Raw genomic sequence first — 24,284 nt, forward strand, 5'->3', positions numbered from 1 at the left:
GAACACAAACACACACACACACACACGGACACGGACACACATATTTCGACCGTATCTTGTTATGTGTACAGTATGACCTGCCTTGTGCTGGTATTTGCTCAGCGTCCCGTGCGAGTACCACTTTTCGACATCTTGTTTTATTCATGCTGCATAAACTCCCCATAACATGGGTCTATTGATCTCTGTTGATTTATGGTAATACTCTGACATGTTGTTATGCTGGCTTACCTTCAGCATGTTTTGTTTTCCCTATCTGGGGTAAATACGATACTAAAGAGTGTGCCAAAGTGGAACAATGCGTGTTTAGTTTTGTTCAATCCTGACAAGAGAGACAGTTTTGACACTAAAGTGGGTTTTTAAACGAGGTAGTATCAATCTAAAAAAACAAGACATACAGTTCACATAACCCGTATTCTATCTTTGTAAGGGTTTGTAAGGGAATAAGGGACTCACCCCAGATAAATAAATGGGCTTTTTTGTTTCTATATCTTTCAACATTTATCTTTCGGTGAAGTATAGATGGATTGAAAAGTCTGCTATGATGGTATCTTCTTGAAAAGAATGGAAAATAGGTTTATCTAATCCCGGGATGTCCCAATACCAACAGTATAGTAGTTAATACCGATACCAGTAAAATTCCACGATTCTCGATATATAATTTGATAGCACGGTAAAAAACTAAAAGAAAACAATAAATCCCATGTACTTGAACATACACTCCTTTATTCCCATTTGCATACTGGTTTTAGTTAGTAAACTAAGCAGGTCATAATTTCCTCTCTATATATGATATAATATCTATTTTATACTGCTGTGAAAACTATATAACTTCAGGTTCAGGTTCAAAGAAATTCAAACAGATCTAAAACAAAAACTATGAGCCTCACATGTGGTACTACGCGGATATTGCTACGGTATGATTTACTCTACAAGACTCTGTTTGTCTAGGTTCTGTCCCACAAGATTTAAGTTCCTCTTCCCCCTTCCTTTTCTTCTTTAGCCATATTCTCCTTCATGGATTTTCTCTCCCTCGATGGCGGGTGTGAAGCCATGATCTGCCCTCTAACCGGCTCTATTTTGCACAAGCCGCTAATGAGATTTAAAAAAATAACTCATCACTGAAACAAGCAGCCTTGATCAGTGAAAGCAAGCCAGACACACAAACACAGCGGTCATACATCTTTTAAATGATGGATTGTGTGGTTTCCCTGTGTGCATGGGTGCTGCTTTCTCTCTCTGATGCTGCCTTATCAACACAGCAGCCGGCCTCTGAAGACTCAAAACCCACAGCACAACTTGATTCATTAGACTCAGTTTTGGAAACTTTGCTGAGGTTAACCGAGTGCAGTCGGGGTCTAACGCTGGCAGCGAAGTCATTCTGATTCCATGACAGAATGCAGGGGGGGGGAGAAATCCTGATGAAATTTCATCATACTGCTTTGCCAGGGCAATTGGTCTGAGTTGTAAGAGTCAAAGCAGACCCAGAAAACTATTTCAACTCAAGACAGAGTTTGTCTTTCTAAAAGCCTGTGTGATGAAAAGAGAGCTACATTTCTGGATTTGTGTTTAAGACTCTTGCTTTCACTTCTTTTCAGTTTCTCAGCACAGGGTCCGGTAACTGATATGTCTTGAGGACATTGTTGAGAGACAATTTCCTGCGTTCGTTATATTTGTTTGTTTTGAGCCTAATAATAACGACCTGATAATTATTATTCCAGTGATTTATGAATGCCCCTGAATATGGAGGAAATGATTAAAATCCAAATTAATTCATAAAAATCTGCTGCAAAAGGAAAGTACTGTGCAGAATGAGTTTCATCATTATCGATCTGGATGCTTCAAGTGTATGTCAACACACAACGCCAGACAGGAGCTTGTTAACAGGAAATAATTCTGACCTCCTGAACTTATGAAGGCAATGCTCTACAATGCAGCATATCAGCAGAAAATGAATACATACATACATACATACATACATGCATGCATACATACATACATACATACATGCATGCATACATACATACATACATACATGCATACATGCATACATACATACATACATACATGCATGCATACATACATACATACATACATGCATACATACATACATGCATGCATACATACATACATACATACATGCATACATGCATACATACATACATGCATGCATACATACATACATGCATACATACATACATACATACATACATACATGCATACAAGTATGCGAGTAGAGACACAGAAGTTAGGGAAAGGATTAGAGTATGGAAATCACTTATTGCAAATGAATGAGAGTTGAAAAATTACAGCCTGAATAATTGCCTCGGGTTCAGGTGGTCGTTTTATGAATCTTATGTTATAGAGGTCAATGCATTCAGTTTCTTTTTTCTGGAAGTTTTAATAACATTGTTGCAATGGGTGCTGCAATGATTCCAGATTCAAAGATTCAAAGGATTCATTGTCATATGCACAAAAGCTACAGGGTAGTTGAATGGCAATGAAAATCTCCTCCAACAATGGAAGGCATAATAAAATAGTGCAAGACACATAATGGAGAAAGTAAAATGCAAGACTAAATCAAATATATACATATAAGAAATGGAATAAGTTAAAACAGAATGCAAAATTTGAAATACTGTACAGTGTAGTTACATATTGTATATTGTAATATCTAAATATGTGGATATGTGGAATAAACAGATGTATAAACTATAAACAATGCCATCATTAGACCTGTGTTTTCTATTCAAGAATATTAATTATTAGTAGGATTGGACATCGAAAAACGGTTTCAAATAAGTTGTTAAGAAATGTAAATTCCTAAACAACGGGCCCATCCTCCACGCCGACCGCCAACAGCTGTTTGCTGTTGCAGAATCTGAATTGTTCAGATCCAAACGATACTCAACCTTAATTACAAGACTAGCCCATATATGTTATTATCATAACAGAATAGAATTTCATAGAGCTCAAAAACAGAACTTTTCTAACCATTTTGCACATTAATGTGAGATACTACATGCAGGCAGCCGGCCAAGGAAGACTGCTATTTTAATAAAAAGGTGACCGGCATGAACTTAACTCCATCTATCCATCGTCTACCCCTTATCCGGGATCGGGTCGCGGAGGCAGCAGCTCCAGTAAGGAACCCCAATCTTCCCTCCTCCGGGCCACATCCTCCAGCTCCGACTGGGGGATCCTGAGGCGTTCCCAGGCCAGTGAGGAGATATAATCTCTCCACCGAGTCCTGGGTCTTCCCCGGGGTCTCCTTCCAGCTGGACGTGCCTGGAACACCTCCCTAGGGAGGCGTCCAGGTGGCATCCTTACTAGATGCCCGAACCACCTCAACTGGCTCCTTTCAACGTAAAGGAGCAGCGGCTCTACTCCGAGTCTCTCACAGATGGCTGAGCTTCTCACCCTATCTCTAAGGGAGACGCCAGCCACCCGTCTGAGAAAACCCATTTCGGCCGCTTGTACCCGTGATCTTGTTCTTTGGGTCATGACCCAGCCTTCATGAGCATAGGTGAGGCTAGGAACGAAGATCGACCGGTATATTGAGAGCTTTGCCTTCTGGCTCAGCTCTCTTTTCGTCACAACGGTGCGGTAAAGTGACTGTAATACCGCCCCCGCTGCTCCGATTCTCCGGCCAATCTCTCGCTCCATTGTCCCCTCACTCGCGAACAAGACCCCGAGGTACTTCGATGAACTTAACTAAAAGTGCCAAATGAACCTATTGAGAGTAAAAGAATATTCAGCAAACTGTGCGACCAAGACCCAGTAAAGGGTGCTTTATAAATATACCTATTGGTGTTTGACCCTTTCTTAACCGCAGGGTTTCTCAAATATGTTCACGTCACAGACACCCTAATAAAAAGCCGGGAGCCACAAACCTCCACATAAGCAGCCTTCCCGTGTTCAGTGTTACAGAAATTATTAGTTCCATCAGCATTACTTTCTCATTTCGGTACCTGGCAAGCAAACCAAATGTGACACTCCTTCTCGATAGAATGGAGGCACTTGACATATTCACATCATCAGTGGTGATAATTAAGCCACTAATGAAGCTTATTTACGCTTAATCACTCTGTATTTTTGTGTGTTTTTGCACGGCACATTGGTGGTTGTAACATCAATAATATTTGTTTGCAGACAACCAGTTTTTCCTCATGAATACAAAAGTTAAGCAGCAAATGCTTCGACATCTAATCATATTATCATACTTTCTAGGAGCGGATGTGACAGTTTTTTCAATTCTTTCAATTAAATTGGTTGAATATGTAATTTATTCAAGGAGCAACCATAATTGCCACCAAAAAACATTTATGCGGGTAAAAATTTTACTTTTTAAAATTGTTGAGTGCAAGAGACTAATTAAGCAGATTTAAGCAGAGCAACATCGGTGTGATTCAATGTGTGTCACATAACGTGATCTCTTCAGTTCAGTCCATCAGATGTAGATCTTGCAGGTGAAGAATGTTATCAAAAGAGTTATGCAGTTATAAACAATATTTAAAGAATCATACCAGTAATTGTATCGTATTACTATTGGGTGGGACAAACCTCCAGACTCAAAAACAGCAGACACCACCAGTATGTTCGCATACATGTTGGAAGAACACAGTAATAGTAGAGCACAAAATCTGTGCTGTGGTGCTGCAAGCATGAAGTAACAGGCAGGTCACTTACAGCTGAGTAACTGACAGCGCTCTGTCATTCTCTGCAACTCATGTCCTCGTCTCCAAACAAAACAGGCTGGAGACGCTGGTCAACAAATTCACTCCGTGTGGACCTGTGTGGAGTCTGTCACCCTAATGAGGCTGACATGAGTCCCTGTCTGGCTGCTGACCAGCACACACTCCAATTGTCACACTCAATTTCTTAATGATGAAGCTTTTCTTGCGAGCGATTCTCCAAGAGACCGGCAGAAAAAAGTTGACCTAAAAAAAATAATTACAAATGATTACAAGCGTAAACTCTCGGGGGCAGGGAGCCTGGCCTGGCTGAATGGACAGGAAGCTAGCTGAACCACAATGTTGGGGAGAAAGTTATAATTGGACTTTCAGGATCCGTCAAACTGAACGAGCTGCTTCTTCTCTCAGTGGTGGATAGAGGAGAGGGCAGGTGTATCTGGTGTGTAGACATTTGAAGAATCAGATGTTAACAACTGGCTCGGCCAGTACAGCTCAACCACAGAAATGTCCAAAAGCTATTTAACATCGGAGTAATGTGAATAAATCACTTTCTAATTGCAGTTTCTCTGTTAAACAGACAATACAGCAGAGTGAGAGAAAACAATGGCAAACAGTCTGCCAGTTTCAGATGTTTTCATGGCGATTTAAAATGAAATTCATGACCAGTTTTGCAACAGAAGAAGAATGTTTAACTTGTTTGCATGTTTTAATCCTCCATGCCGTCTTCACTGTTAGGGTGGAACATGATCAGCTGTTGGCTGCAGGAATAAATCAACTTTACTGACCAGTACATCTACAGAATCAGTCCCAAACTCAAACCAAGAGACTCACATTTACTACATCATTATTTGTGTATGTATGTGAAACATCATAGGGTAACAGGGTAACATAACATGCCCGCCAAACACCTATTCAAGACCTCTACAGACGTTTTGAAGAGGACGGAGTGTACAACATGTAGACAGGCTGATGGGAATGAAAAGGCAAGAGCTAAGAGATGAGAATCTGTGTTAGTGTTTCACACCTCCTAACTTTGAGCCTGTTCTTGCTTTTCATCTGTTCTACCTCCAGCATCGGGCTGATGGATGATGATGACAGTGATGGATGGCCTCCTTGCTACTTTATTCCCACCAGACTAAACTAGAATCAATTAAGTGGCGTGCTCTCCTCTGAGCTGTAAATGAGACAATCAGCAAGATATACATCATCTTCTCCCCGTTCCCCCTCTGACACCGTGTACGGCAGGAAAAATGGCGGGGTGTCAGCGGGGGTGAAAAAGCACAGCGAGGAGCTGAGAGCGAGAACACAGAGCCGATATCTTGTGCTGATATACCAAGATCGACATCAAACTAAGCAGTCACCGTTGTCCATCATTACAATGGAGATAGTGCTGCAAGGGACGATTCTTTTTATTATCGCTAAATCTGACTCTTTCTTCCTTTTTTTGTTGATTAAATGATTAATAGCTCAATTGATGAAAATAGTTATAAAAAAAAAAAAAGAAGGCTCAAACTTTCCCAGAGCCCAGAGTTGGGTCTTCAGAGCTTTTTATTATATGAACAACCATCCAAAATCTAAAAATATTTCATTTACAGTGATTTTAAAGAGAGAAAATCAGCACATCTTCACATTCTACGAGCGTGAACCAGCAAAGGTTTGACTTCTTTGTTGGAATGATTATCATAATTGTTGTTGATTAGGCTAATAATCAAGTTTAAGTTTGAGCACTAAATGTATATGATGCAGTTAGTTTGTTTACATACAGCATTCATTATAGAACTCATTAATAACACAAACATGGGGGTAGTAATGAGAGAGTGAACAGATTCCTTTTTATGGATGCATCAATCAATCGAATATTTCGTAGGCCTATAATTATTATTATTATTATTACTAGCAGTAGTTGTATGAAGGATTGCAACTTGGAGACATACGTATCCTGAAGTTTAAATTGTACGGAGGCTTTTCCTTATTGAAAAAAACAAACATTTGGGGAATGCCAAAGCATCCAATATATATCATTATAAATTCAATTTTCAACTTTTATCTAGAGCTGCAAAGATGAATCACTTAATTGATTAGTTGTCAACTGTTAAATTAAATCGACAACTCATTTCATAAATCGGTTTGAGGAATATTTTAAGAATAAAACGAAATGGGAATATGTTCTGGTGTCTTTACTCCTGTATGACAATAAACTTTGAGTTGTGGATAAAACATTAGCGGACGTCATCTTAGGCATGAACACAACTAATAGACCAAACAACTAATTGATTAATCGAGGAAAATAATCGTTAGTAGCAGCCCTACTTTAATCATAAATCAAAAATGTTTTTGCACGAATATACATCAGATATTTCAAACCATATACATCACCTAAATATGTTAAATGACAAAGCAGAGGATATGTGTTTGTATTGTTCCTGATATTGACTGTTTTTCCATTTAAATGTGTGAAATAGACAGAAGGAAAATTAAAATGTTCGAGGGGAAGACAGCAAGGGATGGAGAAATAAAGGGACCCAGAAACAAGTTTGAGAGAGAGAGAGCAGAAAGCAAGTGAGACAAAAGACAGAAAGAAAATAATAATGGAATGAGGAATGTTTGTGGGTTGAGGGCTTTTTGAGGACGAATTTCTCCACATGGTGGCTGTGGTTAAAGCGGGGCTGACAGCAGCAGCCTGCAGCTCTAATGAAAGTGTCTGTGGAGGGGTAAGGGTTTCATTAAAAACATATTGGAGGGCAACATCATTTCATCCTTCCAGCCCACACACACACACACACACACACACACACACACACACACACACACACACACACACACACACACACACACACACACACACACACACACACACACACACACACACACACACACACACACACACACACACACACAGTGGAGAGCTGGCAATCTCTGTAACCTCCCCATCATCCAATTTCCTTGACTATATTTCATCTGTGCTGATCTAAAAGCCAGGGGAATCATTGAAGCAAAGCTAGGCGGATGTGCTCCGATACTCTCCTCAGCTTGTTCAATTTCTTTTGTGAATAAAGACTATGACAGCCCGTGTGACAGCAGTCACAGCCGGAGAGAAGCTTCACAAGAACAGAAGCTGTAAAGAATACAAGACAGCTGTATCGCATTTATTATTATGATTGTGTCGTACGGGAAATGATGGTTTCAACTCCGTTATTAACATTGCTGTCAAACACCGTTATTTCCAAAACTTCCCGCGGCAAAGACATGTCTGAATAGAAAATAAAAACTGTGGCATTTTAAAAGGATTAATGAAGATGGGCATCATTATTTGGCAGAAGTGAATTAGACAAGGCGAAATGAAAAGGGAGTGGAGGAGCTAAGTTGGAGCTCTGAGATTTAACCACGGCCAGAAGGGTGCGAGGACTGGGAGCTCCAAACTGCAACCAAGGTTAGGAGAGGTGTTTGGGTAGGCGGCTGGCAGCATTGAGATACAGCAGAGGGAAGCAGATAATGGCAGGAAGGCCGACTGCAGGATTGAGACGCAGCCGTATAGAGGAGATAGGAGGAGGGGTGGTTGCAGCGGCGAGATAACGCAGAGGGCCCGGAGCTGATAGATGAGGCCAGCTCCAAGGTCAGTCAGGGAGCGGCAGGTGACTGCTAAAACATTCACACTCAGCACTGACTGTGTGCTTTCATATATCTGCGAGTGTACAGGATGAAGTATTGTATACAACTTACGCATTTTGTAGGTTTTTCTGGCATTTTTCCACCAATGTAACAAAGCAGCAGAAAGATCTATACACGAATCCAGGGAAGTACCGGAAGTCAATAAGCCTCCCTACAAAGCGCACGCTACTGAATGCAAGCTGTCCTAAGACGTGTAAAATGTTCTTTTACCTTTACTTTCTATGCAACGTTACTTTTGACAGCAATGTCTAGGAGTTCAGGAAGAACCCGAACAGTTCTCAGCTGCCTAGCCTGACATGGTGAAACTAAGTTAAGACTATAACTTAGACTATATTGAGGCTAAGATAGAGGCTGCGGTGTGTCCCACGGAAAACTACACTCAATTAGAAAACTAGGGGTTTTTTTTAATATATATATTATATATATATATATATATATATATATATATATATATATATATATATATATATATATATATATATATATTGCTAGTTGCTCTAACTAGGGCAACTTAAAGACCACAAAGAAAAACCTAATTTGGTCGGCATCACAAACAGAACACGTACACTATCAGTCAGAGCCTGCTAACCGTGTCAGCCGAATGACGTCGTGGTTGCTCGTATTGAAAACGGCAAAAGAACGTGTAGGTAAAACTTGTAAAAAGCCTTTAAATTGGCCTTAAATCAATTTTAAATGCATACTCAACCGTATTTGTTATCTACACCAACCATTAACGCAAGTTACTACAAGCAACCACAAACACATACGGCTGAATACAGCTAGCAGACACAGAGTCACTAAGACTCGACACCCCAGTAATGGCAGCACCACTAGGTGGTGGAAGACGCAAAGTGGTCGGTGGATTCGACTATTCTCAGACAGAGGGGACTGTTCACTCCGAATCAAAAACGATCTAAAAATAGGTTACCAAGAGAAACTCCAAAACAACCAATATGGCTGGAAACCAGTGTAAAAGAGATCAGAGCCTGACCATGAGACGACAAAAACATCACGCAGCATAAACCAAGCGTGAAAGAGCTCTTTATGAGCTTCAGCTTTTGGAAAATCTAATATATAATGAGGTATGTATTCATCTGTTACACTCAAAATGTAATAATGTGGCTGCACAATAAGGGGAATTGTAGTTTCAGAGTAAGTTTTTAAGAGCCAGTTCTTGGTTTTGAATTATCAGAAACATCCTAATACTTTCAACATCAGACACTTCACTGAACACAATAAAGCATTTTATTCAGACTTTCTCTTTTCAACTGCACAGAGAGCCTTTCAAACGCAATTTTAATCCTTCAATGTAGTTAAGAAATGACTGCATGATTTGTCCGACACAAGTATATGAAAAGATATTGTTTTTAACCAAATATGGAACGGGAACAATATGCGAGAGGAGAAACAAAATGTGCATACTTTGCCTGAAACAAATAATTGAACGTTACGATTTGATCAAACAGCAAATCATTGATGAAGATGTGCTGCTTTTTATTTTATATATATATATATATATCCCTGTAAATCAAACAACTTTGGGTTTTGGACTGATTCAGATAAACAAGCAATGTGAAAATGTCACCTTGGGGTTCAGTGACGTGTGGAAGCAAGTCTTTTAATTCATGCCCAACTTATCATTGGATATAAATTTGGACCAATTACTGCTTTAATGCCAAATAGCTAACTAATGAGTGCACCTTAAACTAACCTGAAAATGAGCACATGCTCTGTGTGTGTAGAGGGGAAGAGTCACCCTCGCTGAGAGCTGAGCTATGAAGATAATGCTCAGTATGCAGACAAGGCAAGTCCAACAATGAGAGAAATGAACCCAGGGGGAGGAAGCAGAGGACGCAGGGGAGCATAATGAAGAGAAAAAGAAGTGTGAGAAAGATACGGAGGGGGAGGAATGAAAAGGGAGGAAGAACTGAAGGAGAATGAAGAGGAGAGAGACAGGAACAAGAAGGAAAGCTAGAAGAATACAAAAGGGGAGGAGTGGAGGGGGAAGGGGAAGAGAATAAGAGGAAAAGAGGGAGGAGGGCAGGGGAGGATTTGGGTGAAAATAGGAGGTTTCTACCTCCTCTTTTCAGATAAAGTGGAGGAAGTGGAGGAGGAAAAAGGTAGCCGGTAGGCAGCGGGAGAGGAAGAGAGATCTCAGCAGAGAAATCTAAGGAGATAAGTGAAGAAAAAGTTAAGAAGAAAGAAGAGGATGCTAAAGAGGAGGATGTAGAGTAGAACGAGCAGCCAGAGGGAGAACTTTGTTCCTGTACATCTCTAGATGTCTTGATTCTCTACCTGTTCCTGAAGGCATTTGTAAATAGTCCACTTTCAACTGTAATGTGGATGCTGTGCAGACAATAAAATGAAAGTGGAGAGGAATAGGCCTTGGAGGGAAGAGGAGCACTGAGGCTGAAAAGCTGGTTGTCGGAGAAATCGTGGTACTTTATTTGAATGCAATGATGTGTGCGCGTGTGTGAGCGGCTTGTAATTCTGTAGAACTGTTGCTGGAGGTGTCAAAACCTCATTATAAATCGGTCTGACTGGCTCGTTTTCCTTCAATCTCGCCTCCTTAGACTCGCTACACTTTACAGGAATGGGCAGACGTGTGCTGAAGAAATACAGAAGATGAGCTGAGAATCAGGTTGGAGGTCGTGAAAGACAGAAAATCAGGGAAGAATAGGTGACAGACGAGAGCAAGAGTGACACCCCCGAACAGACAATCACACAGCTGTCCGGACACCATCACATGTCTCCTCTGGTCCGCCAGACAAACACACACATACTGACCACCATGGTAACTGACAGGACAGTTACAGCACAAACGCTCCACAGTGGTTCAAGTGGCACTGAAGTAGTTTTCATTAGCAAACAATGTCTTTATTATGTTTTCAATTAATGGATTCATTATTCGGTAAAAAGTCTACAGTGTTGTCTTTAAAATGCTTGTTTTGTCCAATCTAAAACTAAAAGATATTTAATTTACAATTAGGGCTGTCCTCAACTAAAGACATTCTTAGTCAACTAACACACAAGTTTCTCCACAAAGAATCATGCAAAAGCATCACTTTCAAGTCTCATGCATTTCTTGTAAATGAGCCATACAGCACGAGAAAAGCATAAATAAATAACTAATCGACTAAACACATCTGAGTCGACTAAGAACAAAACGAACAATTAGTCTAATGGAAAAGCAGCAACTCCTAATATTGGACAAACTGGAATCAGAAAATATTTGGTATTCTGGCTTGATACAGTATGACCTATGAGAATATCCACTATTTAATATGTCTCTCGTCTAACCTAATCGAATAATCAAGCAATCGTTTCAGTGGACAAAGTAACGCATATTTAAATTTGAAGTCAGTCGAGTATTCTATTTGTTAAAGCGGAGAAAGCTCATAAAGAGCATTAAGCTCATCATGCGACAATACAGCTATCCAGTCTTATGCTTTACGTGTTTTGGCAGCTGTGAAAGGCAGGCTGGGGCATGTCTAAGGAAGATTTCATCACATGGAACAGATTTACTGACTGCGGCCAGAAATAAACCCACAACTGAGCAACTTTCCGGTGTGAAAAGGCGCTGAGTATTGAAACATTTCAGCTAAATTAAACCTTCAGCCACACCAAAATCACTGATGTCAAAACAGGTATTTTATGTTTTGGCAGCAGATGGACAACACAGTGATGTTCCTCTGAAGCTGACCTTTCCTCTACTTCTGAAAGCTCTTCTCAGTGCCAGGCGCAGCATCATTTCCACCGCATCATCCCGTGTTGATGCTGCAGGGCAACCATGTCAAAGTTACAATCGACTCAACATCAACCTCCAAAATCTCCTCGATCACCACCGTCTCGCCGCCTGGCTCAGGGCACAACCCAGATTCATTCTCCAATTTATTGCTGACATTTACAGGAGGAGTTGGAAACTCAGGTGGTGCATGGGGGGGCTGACGCTTCTAGTGTCTGTGGAGGGTGGATGGGGGGGGAGAGAACAGATTCTAATTGAAACACTGGGAGGGAATCCAGCAGTATCTGTGTGCTATTACATTACATTATGTTGTCAGAGAAAGAGGATGAACAAGTGAAGCAGTGGGTTGTGAACAGCAGCATTGGAGCGTCGGTGAAGTACAAGCAAAAGTGAAAAGAGTGAGGGAGGGATCAAGGGAGGTAAAGATGTAATTGGAGTGCAGTTAATACTGCTGACAACTCAGTTTGAGGCTGTTTGCCTACTTTGTCATTGCCAGCTTGGCGGCTATGAGGGTGGTGTGTGTGTTTTCCTGAAGTAGGAGAATATCTTCATCATGCACAAACATTCAAACTCACTGGATCAGGATTATTTTGCAGACTAAACAGGACGCAGGAATTATACTGGAGGCTATATTTACATGTATACACACAGATCCTCTCTAAAACGCTGTTGTAAAAGTTAAAACGTACTAAAGGTTTATGAGATTTACTGTCGTTTATTGGTCATATGTTTGAAATGAATAAGAATTAAAAATGTCTACCTCCTTTTTAAAATTATTACGGCGACATTATCAGCAGCCTAATCCTCCTACGACCAGGAGCAAATGGTAGGACCTGGTTGTTGGATATGTATCTCTGGGTTATTTAATGTTCTTGTGATTAAAAAGTTAATAAAAATTCTGCGGCATGAGATATATTTCTGGAGCACAGCGGACGTTAATTATGAGAAGGGAGGTATCAAATTAAGCCTGTGAGTCCATTAGTTACAGCAGGGAATGACAAAGCTCCCCACGTTTCTGAGAAAAGAACCCGTGAATCAGCCGAAGTTTCACTCGGGACCTGATGAAGGGCAGGGCAATGTGAAGGGCTGAACAGATCGTTTGAGGAAAAAGGACAGTGTGTGGGGGGGGGGGCTGGCTTCGTCAAACGCTACGGGGGGTAAAATATAAAGGAGATGGAAAAGGTGGGGTTGGAGAGAAAAGAGATAAACATAAAGCTGTGGCGGAGAGAGACCGGTCAGGAGCTAAATTTATTGATGCTTGATTTATAGTGAGCTTCACAGGGGAAGCCAGGCAGGAGGTGTGTGTGTCACACAAATCCTTGAAAAATGGTGAGAGTAGCCCAATATTTAGACTGAACTGCCACTTTGTTTGTCTGAAATTTCTCCTGTGTTAGTTTGGTGTCATTTTTTAGTCAACCGTGAGGCTGTTAGCCGGCGTATGTTTGCACACATACCAGCATGTTATAACAGTGAAGTCAATCTGCATTCCAAACCTCATCTATGGTCATGATCTTTGTGGAGTGAATCTGGAGGTATTCCAGGTAGATACATCAGGAAGGAGACCCCAGGGCAGACTTGGAACACAGCTGAGGGATTATTTGTATCCAATTTGGTCTGAGAAGACCTTGGCATACCCCAGAGAAGCTAAAAGACATGGGTTTCTGTGCTACTGTGCTTAGCCTACTGCCACAGCAACCAGCAACATAATGGGAGGATGGATTTAGTTTGTAAGAAGATCATTTCTGGTTAAAAAACAGTGATTGGCAATTGGTTGCCACCAAAAGAAAACATTGTGATGTTACTTTTTTAAATAGTTGAACTGATTACAAAGTACTAATGTGACTGTTGATGTTCTCCTGTTAGCTACCTGATCTTTTTTTACTGTGTATTTTGGGGCATTTTACACCTTTAGTGACTCAAAAGCAGGGAGTTGAAAGGTGCATGGTCAGTGCTTTAAAACCCTGGGCCACCAGGGCGCCCCAGCTACCTAGATTCATTAAGTGTCTGACAAAGACCAAATACATGAAAAACATGTCTTAAAAATGACATTTTACTGACAATTTTTCAACTGGGACGTCTGATGTTGTGCTGTGTGCATCTGACTAAATGTCATGGCTGCTTTTCAGCTCAACCGGTTTTCAAATTGAGTTGATCCGCTGGCATGCGAGGTTGCCTCCTGGGGTATCCAGTTGAATAAATCATTATTCTCTTTACAATTGAGTTACTTAACGTTTCACAAGTAAGCCTTGCATGATTGTGCCTTTAGCTATAAGCGATTTCCATAATGCATCTTGTAAATCGGCAGCAGATTCATGGGTAGCTAAATAATAGAAGAGTTTCAATTTGACTCAAACTCTCTCAGGCTGTGGACATGCCATCTCCGAATAGTCAGCAGCTCATCAACCCATTTACTCTCTGGTGAACAATAAAGCTAGTTACGCATTAGCCGCTTTATAAATACACTCTGCTTATATGGCTTTTACAGCCTGCCTTTGCTGTTGGTACAGGAGAGAGTTGAAACTGGGTAGATAAACGTGACAATGGGGAAGTACTGAATAATTCTCAATAGTGCTCAATTGATCCGTCAATCCAATCACCTCCAGTGCAGAAAAACAGAAGTTGAGGAGGAGCAGGAGTAAAAGGAGGATGGGTAAAGACTAATGAGCCATGCATGGGTCTTTATAAGCTCACTTTTTGACCTTTCAACTGTGAACTAAAGTAAGAAAAAGGGCGCCTCTTTACAATATCTCTGAGCTCAGGGCACAACTTTTAGAGGGCTTGAAGAACACAAAGAGAAGCTTTAAAATGTTCTTCAAAAATATCCATACATAAAAAAGATTTTTTTACCCACTTCAAAACAGCAGTGAGGAGAACAAACATAAAATATTCTTCAAATCTGAGCACATCTTCCCCAAACATACCCTTCCATCACCACTTCCTGAATCCATGCTTCAAAATACTTTTATTTACTGACAAATGCTTTTCCATATTATGCACAGTTGCAGGCCACTTTGTCAGCTGATGTGCCGGAGAGCAAAGGATTTTCATTAGGCCCCTGGTCATCATCTATGTCTGAAAAATGTGGTAATAACCTTTATACGATAGCAGATGCTCCTGCTCTCTTTAAAAGACCTGTTTTAATACTGAATGAGGCAGCAATGACTCACATGAAACTGAATATCTTAGGGTTTTAAACTCACAAAAAAAGAGCATGAACTTTGTGAAACTGGGATGAGCATTTTTCATTATTTTCATACTTTTTATAGCATAAACTATTAATCCTGAAACTAATCGGCAGATTAAATCGATAATTAAATTGTTTGTTTATTTTATAAATTCTTTCAATTTTAACAGATTTGATTTGGTCTATTTTTTTATGAAGACTTCAATCAGTAGCCACCGTCTGCTATCCAACTTCCTAAGCAAAAACCTGTTGTTACAAATACCTCGTGTTATAAAGTTGTAACAGGAAGCTGTTATCAAGGATCTGTAAAGCATCCACGCCTTTATGAGAGCAGACAACTTTTGTATTAACCAGTCCGACAACTTCTTCTGACAAGTGGGATTAATCTTCCTTCAGTGTTATCCAGGATGAGAATATTCACCCAAATGAATCTTATATAAAATAAATAAATAAAATATATATATATATATAATATATATATATATATATATATATATATATATATATATATATATATATATATATTTCAGTTCAAAATCTAAATCAAAATGAGAGCAACTTTAGGCACCCGGTGACAAATGCCACACAGAACCACTGCTGGACGAGGTCAGTGAACAGGGTTTAGTTTAGGGAATGGATAACCTCTCTAGTTCTGAGGGCACCTTCATTCTAAGTATTGTCCACCTAAAATAGCAGAGAGCTACATTAGTCAAGAACACAAAAGGTGTGTGCAATTTAAAAAACAAAAACCTCCAACAGTTTAGTGAGCTTCACACTGCTGTGCCTGAAGTCACTTCGTGTCCTGGTTTATTTTGTGATTAGGTAAACAGGGAGGGTTGTGTGTGAGGCAGGTGACAAACACAGACAGAAGCAGCACATGAGTGCGTTTCCTCTGACCTGACATGGCAGCTGTAATTCTGCAGGCGCTATTCCTCAGAGTGATTCAGCCTCGTCTGTTGCTCAGATGTGTTTAACGGACGGAGCCGTTACTCCGCGGTCGCTGTGGTGAGCGAGGACCGTACACAGGCATGTATGGAGAAGGGCAGCCAAGTTTGCCAAGTGCTTAATAAACTAGGACGGGCTGTGTTCCCATTTGGTTTATGGCAGGGGTGGGGAACCTCCGGCCTCCGGGCCGTATACGGCCCGCGAGACCATTTGATCCGGCCCTCGAGGTAATTCGTAAAACGCACGCAAAAAAAATCCACTAGCAAAAAAACTAGACGGCAATATTTTAAACGGGCGACTATCTGTTTTTTCTGGCCACGGTCAGAGTCTTTGAACACAACACGAGCGGAACGTGTCATCACGTGGTCACGTCATGTCAAAAAACTTCATTGACATCAGTGAACGCAGCGTGGCGAGTGTAAAACAGAAAGCTGGATGCAGAATGTTGCACTTTCCAGGAGAAATGGACGAACGATTATTTCTTTGTGGAAGTAAAAGACCAGTGTGTCTAGTTTGTGCGGACGTACTTGCGGTGATGAAAAATAATCTCGAACGTCATTACAGCACGAAACATGCCGAACTGCACGAGCTGAAAGGACGAGTGCGTTTGGATAAAGTTAGCGCTCTTCGGCGGAGTTTGGCCCAACAAGCAGCTCTCTGCAGAACGTAACATACAAACATGGAAAGATAGAGAGGTAGACCACCACACCAAGAACAGACCAGTCCACCACTGCTGTGCAATTATCACTGCCATGTACAATACTCACTTTATTTTCTATCAACCACTTGGTACCTATATTATTTTTTATTCTATGTAATTATTGTTTACTGCCTTTTTACTTCATATGTTCTTTTGCTGTGACAAGATACATTTCCCCGTTGTGGGACTAATAAAGGATTTCTGATAAAACTGAAAGATACATGGATAAAAAAGTTGCCTTTTTTGCATAAAAGAAAGATGAAATGAATGGGCTGTGTCTTAAAAAAAATTGCAGAGGTTATGAGTTCAATAATTAGTACGGTGCTCGAAGGATGTTGTAAAAAAAAAATATGGCCCTCGATAGGAAAAAGGTTCCCCACCCCTAGTTTATGGTAAATGTTGGTTCTTCAAGGACACTTCAAGGACACTTTTTCTGCTGTTATTTTTATAATGGATGATGCCACTTTTCTGTAAGTTTTAGAGTAAATTAGTAACACGATCACACCATGAAAAAGTGATGTCCATTAAAAAAAAAAATCACAGAATCCCGAGTTCTCACTGATGTCCTTCCTTTGATGAATTCTCATAAAGAGGCTGGAGAGTATGACAGAACTGTGTGCTGATGGAATTAATTTACCATTAAGTAAAGCCAGCAGTAAATACATAATAGAATGTGAAACTCTTTCTTTCTTAACGCAAGACATCTCTGCTGAGAAGCACATTTATTAATCTGGGTGGATTCATTGGACAGCTTCTTGATCTTGTTAACGTCAAACTGAGGCAGGTTATCTCCAGCGTCCATTCATTAAAACAGGGGTATACAGTATGTGAGAAAATTGCCACAGATGTCATTTGTACTTCATCTTCTTCATTTCTTTTCCCGATTATCTGTCATTCTCACCAATTACCCACTGGTTCTAAAATAAAAACTTCCTAGTGAGGACTTATAAATAAATGGGATGCCTCATATTTCCTTCCAGACGAAGGAAATATGAGGCAATTCTTAAGTAAATATAACCACCGCTAAATTATGAGCAGAAATATTGTGACTATTTTAGTGTGCAAACAGTAGATAGAGCACACTATGCAAAGTTTAAGTCAGAGGTACTAACAAACAAGTAATTACTTCACTCGGTCATCCAACTATGTTGTATCGGCTCACTTGATGGATCGTTGGAGGGACTACTATTCCAAGATGGATGAATGAAGTCACAGTTTACAGATATTCAATCATTTGAAATGTCTGGATTTTCTCATGATGAAAAGGCCTCTGCATAAGAATCTCCTGACACATGCTGCAGACTACAATTACTCTGCAAATCGATCAATCAACAAGAACTAGATTACCAAACATTTGCTTGTTACAGCTTTTAAAAATGTGGTGATCATTTTAACCTTTTTTTCTTTTAAACATCTCTACTGTATATTAATTATCTTTGGACAGTTGGTTAGAAAAATAATCTCATAAACTCATTTAGTTTTATTCAGCTCTAGAAAGTTAAGTCATTATTCTTGGTACTTCATAGACAATTGTGGTTTATAGGATTATGTCATGATAAAGTACCCTGCTTAATCAGATATTTATGCAATTCATAATGGGATGGGAAACACTTTATGAGCTTGTTATTCCATCTATAACATGTTTTATCATTACAATTTCCACCAAATGCTGATCCCGCTGTTCTGATTGTAATTGTAATTGTAGAAATGTATCTCCCTGCATACAGTATTGCAATATATTCAATCGTAACCTTGTGTATCATGATATGTATCGTATCGCTAAATTCTTAACAAAACACCGCCGTACCAACCGATGTTATTAAACGCTCTAATGATGCATTATTAAAATGCTAAAATACGGCCTCCTGACCATTACTGCACTCCAGATCTAACTGCACTGTACAACTCATGAAAAGCGTTAAGACAGGACACTGAAATCCAGATAATGAACTTCTACACCAGTTCATTGGTGTGAAGAAGACTCTTGTTAGCTGCCAGGTGAACAGAGAAAGATTCTGGTCCACACGGTTGAGCCTGGCAGCTGGAGGGATGGACAAAGCATTTGTATTTCTCCCCCCCACACACAAACTTCAGCTCCACTGATGTGCTCTCTCAGTCTCCTCAGACACTTCTAATCTTCCATCCCATGCTGCTCAATCTTCCTCCAGTCAGTTAGCCCAGCAAAGACAGATTAATGACAAATTAATCCTTTTAATTCACTGTAAAGGTCTCCTCTCCTTTTAACCAGATAAGCTGTTACCCAGACTTTGCCAGATAATGATAATAAATGTAATTTATAAGGAGCTTTATAATACGCAGCATGTCTCAGTGTGGACTTCAGCTGACAGCGAGAACACAGCGGGATAAGATGGCTTTATGTGCTGGATGTTCTAAATCTCTTTCGATACATATCTGATGCTTTATATCCTTTCATGGTCAAAACATGGGAAACAACAGAAATAGAAGTGAAATGATTTGAACATCAACTGATTAGTTTGTCGACAGAAATGAATCAACAATTTGGCAAATCAATTCAACTTTATGAGTGATTTATCAAGCCCCACATCGCTCGTTTCAGATTCAACAACACTTCCAACAAACAATATTGTTTATTCTGACATGTAATAGACCGAGCGAATAATTGAATGAATCAAATAATCACCAAAAAGAAAAACAAATAAGGCTAATCAAAGATGAAACTTGTGGGGAGTTGCAGCTCTAAACAGAAAAAGGGAACACTTCAAATACACTTGATGAACTAGAAAACAAAACATTTGAAGAAATAAAAACTTTTTGCTGCAGCTAAGCTTCCTCGTGTACTTCTGGGACGTATAATCAATCATTTCAGAATAACATGCATAGCACTAAGTGTGTATCAGTGTGTGTGTGCGAGTGTGTACATCGACGAACTACACCAGATCCTACAGCGCTGCACGTACTGCTCCACTGTGGGTGGCTGTTTCCCGCGTCATTAGTTTGTTATCAGCTACTGGCTTACAGGTGACTCATGCACACAATGACACCATACATCAACCGGTTGCCTGGTAACCAGCATAGCTCCGTCTGACTGTGCAGAAAGAGGCTGATAGAAATCTTGGAAAACACCAGGCGCTGTGGGGAGCATCGTTTTACCCAACGATGTTTCAGAAACAAGGCATCAAAAGTTACATGAAAGCGCAAATGAGAAACTAGACGAGTTTGTCTGTGCTTCATTATCCCTGAAGTACTTTGGAAAGGGAAAGCAAAGACAGTGCTTGGTGCAGCCAAAAGCAATGCCGTGGCTTGACTTTGTTTTAGGTGGAGAAGTTAAAAGAAAAAACACTTTTGTGGCTACATTAAGCCTCTACTAGACTAAATGACTGAACATCTTTTCAGAATCCAAAAGAGTATACCCACATCTTTGTATGTGAAAACTGGATATTCCTGCTCATTCAACAACCACTGATCTGTGCCTTTACATTATATTCATGGCATCACCGCAAGCTCCATTAACAGACTCCAACTGGTCGAGAACTCCGCCGCCCGACTCCTCACAAATCTTGACACCGCATCACCCCAGTCCTCAAAGAACTCCACTGGCTACCTGTCTCCCTCCGAATCAACTACAAACTCCTGGTCCTCATTTACAAAGCCCTACACCACCTAGCCCCCTCCTATCTCACTGACCTCATCTCCCCCTCCTATCTCACTGACCTCATCTTCCCCTACCAACCCCCGCGGTCCCTCAGATCCACCTCAGCTGGTCTCCTTTCCACCCCCAAATCCATTCTGCGCAGCTTTGGAGACAGAGCCTTCTCCAGGGCAGCACCAAGGCTCTGGAACTCCCTCCCCCAAAACATCCGTGACTCTCAGTCCCTCTCTATATTTCAGTACTGCCTCAAGACGCACCTCTTCTCAACTATCATTTGCTAGCCCCCTGTTAACTGTATTATAATTCTTTCTTTCTCTCTTTCCCTTTTTTTTCTTCTTCTCTCGTCCTTGAAAAGCGCTATATAAATTCAATGTATTATTATTATTATTTACATTAATAACATCAAGCCGTTTAGGGAGCAAAAAAACAATAATGTATCAGACTAAAGCTTCTTCACGACCATGTTATTCATTCCCATTGTGTTGGTTAAACACCCAACACAAATGGGTCCACGCAGTTCTAGGAGAATGTAAGAAATTGCACAAATGATGGTGACACTGCAGTGGAGTTGTTTAGATGTCCTTAGTCGTAGCCATAATACCACAGAAAGAGCTCTTTGTGTGTCCAATTCAAGTATAAACTAATGAGTATTCCACTTTTGTATGGTGAGACCTTTTCACCTGAAATAATAAAAATATGACATGACATATGATGGATGACATAAAAATAAAGGATTCAAGTCAATCAGGTTGAATCAAAAAACTACACAACTACAACTAAACAGAAATCTCTGGATGGTGTAAGAATGTTACAAGTTTTTGCACAAATTAATTTTCACCCCATTATGGTTTTCGTTTTTCTTTTTAGGTTTGGCTTATTTGCAACCCAAGTAAAACAAATGCCTTCATCACGTCTCCAGTAGTCCCATGCTTTCCCGTATGTACTCTCTTCCAAGCTAGATACCTGTGGTTTCCCTCCATTGTATTGTCAAGCCAGTGCAAACCATTTTCACACTGGAGTAAAACCAAAGCCTGTTTTCCTGCCAACAACAACAGCTGCCATGGCAGCAACACCGGGAGGTCCACTTTATAGGAGCGGGTCACTTCTCTGAAAAGGGCAATAAGAACATTTTGCACCTTATGCTGTGTGAACACACAAGTATCTGAGGGTGGCTTTACTGCTGGAATTAACTTCAACACATAACAACATGCAGATACACACTATCACTGTAGTTCACAGATGTCACTACCCTACGGTCAATTTAATAGAAAATGGAAGTTATTTGCTCCCAAAATCCTTTACAATTCTGTGTGTGCCTGTGTAGCCGTGTCTGTGGTGGCTTGTCTGTGGTTTTGAAGGCATCATCAATAAATCACAGCACACCTACCAGTTCATCACCATAATCCTCAAATACCTCTACATAGGTTGTGCCAGTGGTGCTTCAAAGGGAACTTCAAAACAGTGATGGAGCACATGGGAGAGAAAACCTCCCACCAGGCAGGCCAAACCGGGCCAGGACAGTACTGCACATTTAACCTCCCAGGTGCTTTCATAACTGGCAGTCTATTTCTGAATTATAACACTGTAGTTAGTGTGTCCAATCATCTGCAACTTTATGCCTCATTTTGGTGATTTGTTGTGCCATTCTCTGGGGCTTCAGTTGGAAAGCTCAACAAGTAGTTCAATCATTTTTCAAAGCAGTCATTTGTAGGCTACATTTAGCATACAATAATGTATATATTTCACAGTTCAACTTTCTCTATCAGTGCTAGTAGGAAAACTTCCTCCAAATAAGCCATTATACAATAATGGTGTTCTATTAAATTGGGCTTCAGAAATAAAATCCAAATCACAAGTAAATCAGTAATAAATCAATTCACATAGCTTAATTGGCTCATATTCCAACAGTCTTCCATTAGCATTACCTTCACCAGGAAGGACAGTAAACCTAAATTAAAAAAGTTGACAGTTTACTGATACAAATTGCTGTTTGGTCATTCATACATATGCCGAATACAGCAGTGAACCACAGTTAATCCTAAAACACCCTATGTCGTATTCTACCAGACATGCTCATTAGCTGATAAGCGATAATATGGGGAAAAGGCAAGATTTGAAATGGAGTTTTGTCAAGTTTCCACTAACCCGTATTCTTCTCATCGCAGCCACAATCTCCACTCGGCTGCTCGGCCTTGTCACATCCAGACTGCCGATGTACTGTGGTCAGGAAGGTCAAATATGACAGGTACAACGCATTAATAAAAACAATAGTTGGCAAACACTTGATTTTTAATTACTGAAACAGTTCAAGTGTCCACTTAAGGTAATGTTTAACTCTGCGAAACTTCACTCTCTCAACTAGCTAACAATTTACTTGGCAGTTAGCCAACTCTCTCAGGGTTAGATTGAGTCGCATTACGTTATTTCAGTTAGCTGGAGCAGTTCTGAACACACCACCTCAGAGTAGCACAGTGTCGGCTGTTAAGACAGTTGGGCTAACGAAAACAACGAAAACAAGCGCAACATTTGAATAAGACGCTAACCTATCTTTCTTCACTTTACAGTTGCTTGAGAATTTACCTTTGCCTCGAAGTTGATCCCATGCTGGAATGCTTCCTCGTTGTGCAACGGGATCCTCAAATCATGCCCATCATCAACGAGGTTGTACTTGGTTTTTGCAGGCATTTTCAAAGTATTCACTACTCCACACTACCAGCGAAACCAAGATAATATCAACGGGAAACGAACTGGGTCGGTTTAACGGGGAGTAATCCAAGAGAAAAACAATTCCAAATCCGGTTAGTACGTGTTCTCCATCGCAGCGAACCGTCCCAGCAACAGCGGCCAAGTGGCGGCAAGTACTTCAGCAGCGCTCCGGCGCACCGCTGCCCTGCTAATATTCACCGGAACAGCTTTAAAAACACACGCAGGCAAGCAGAAACAGCGACATGCGGGGACAGATGTGTTTTCCCGACTTTTCCTGTGGTGAGTGTGGAAGTTGGTTTGGGTCCTGCCTCCTGCCCTGGACTCCCCCCCCGCACGGAGGGAGGGTGTGATTGGAGGAGTCCGGGGATCCCACCTGTTTCCATTGGTACAGAGGCGCACCGTGGCCATCTGGAGGAGGGGCTCAAAGGCTGGTACCTGCCCCCTCCCTTCCCTACCACTCTCCACACAGACACACTCGTGGGAATAACCTGAATGTCACTAATGCAAACAAAGGAGTGGTGTAGCCAACTGCATATAAATACACATCTACGTTCTAGAAACTTTGGCTTTGTTATTAACAGACTGGATACATTCATTTTTGTTTGCACAATAGTATACACACTTACCTGTTGGCTAATACAGGAATGGTCTCTATCTAACTGAAGAAAACTGTTTGTCAGAAAACATGTGGTTTAATAATTACCTGTAAGAAAATGATCAAATATATGCCTACTGACTGGAAGATGAGTAATTTATTGGAATTAAGCTTCATACCGATGTGTTCTGATGAGAATAGGAAATGTTAATATGGCTTTACAGATGGGGTCGATGGGGAGTACCTAAAAACCTCTGCCGGTGAATGAAATAAAAAGGGCAAGACTACCAACTAGTGGCCATATCTGCTCGCACCTACTAGAGATATCCTAAAAGATGAAAATGTAAGAATAAATAATGATGTGATTTCTTTCTTTCAATGTTGCTTTTCTCTAATTTACAAACTGAATTGTTCAATA

The 24,284-nt window shown here is 40.5% G+C and overlaps 1 protein-coding gene across 7 annotated transcripts in view; it reads right to left on the minus strand.

Annotated features, from left to right (window-relative positions):
• Positions 1-23,702, minus strand: part of LOC115006858 (carboxyl-terminal PDZ ligand of neuronal nitric oxide synthase protein-like) — a 165,333-nt gene extending 141,631 nt beyond the window's left edge. For all 7 annotated transcript variants that reach the window (XM_029429433.1, XM_029429431.1, XM_029429430.1 and 4 more), the window contains exons 1-2: positions 23,146-23,702; positions 22,711-22,782 (exon numbers count right to left, since the gene is read on the minus strand). In XM_029429433.1, the coding sequence (XP_029285293.1) occupies positions 22,711-22,782; positions 23,146-23,250 (177 nt within the window). In that variant the 5' untranslated portion in view covers positions 23,251-23,702. The remainder of the gene's footprint in view (positions 1-22,710; positions 22,783-23,145) is intronic.
• Between the last annotated feature and the right edge of the window lie 582 nt (positions 23,703-24,284).

This window comes from Cottoperca gobio, chromosome 4, assembly GCF_900634415.1.
Source record: "Cottoperca gobio chromosome 4, fCotGob3.1, whole genome shotgun sequence".
NCBI lineage: Eukaryota > Metazoa > Chordata > Actinopteri > Perciformes > Bovichtidae > Cottoperca > Cottoperca gobio.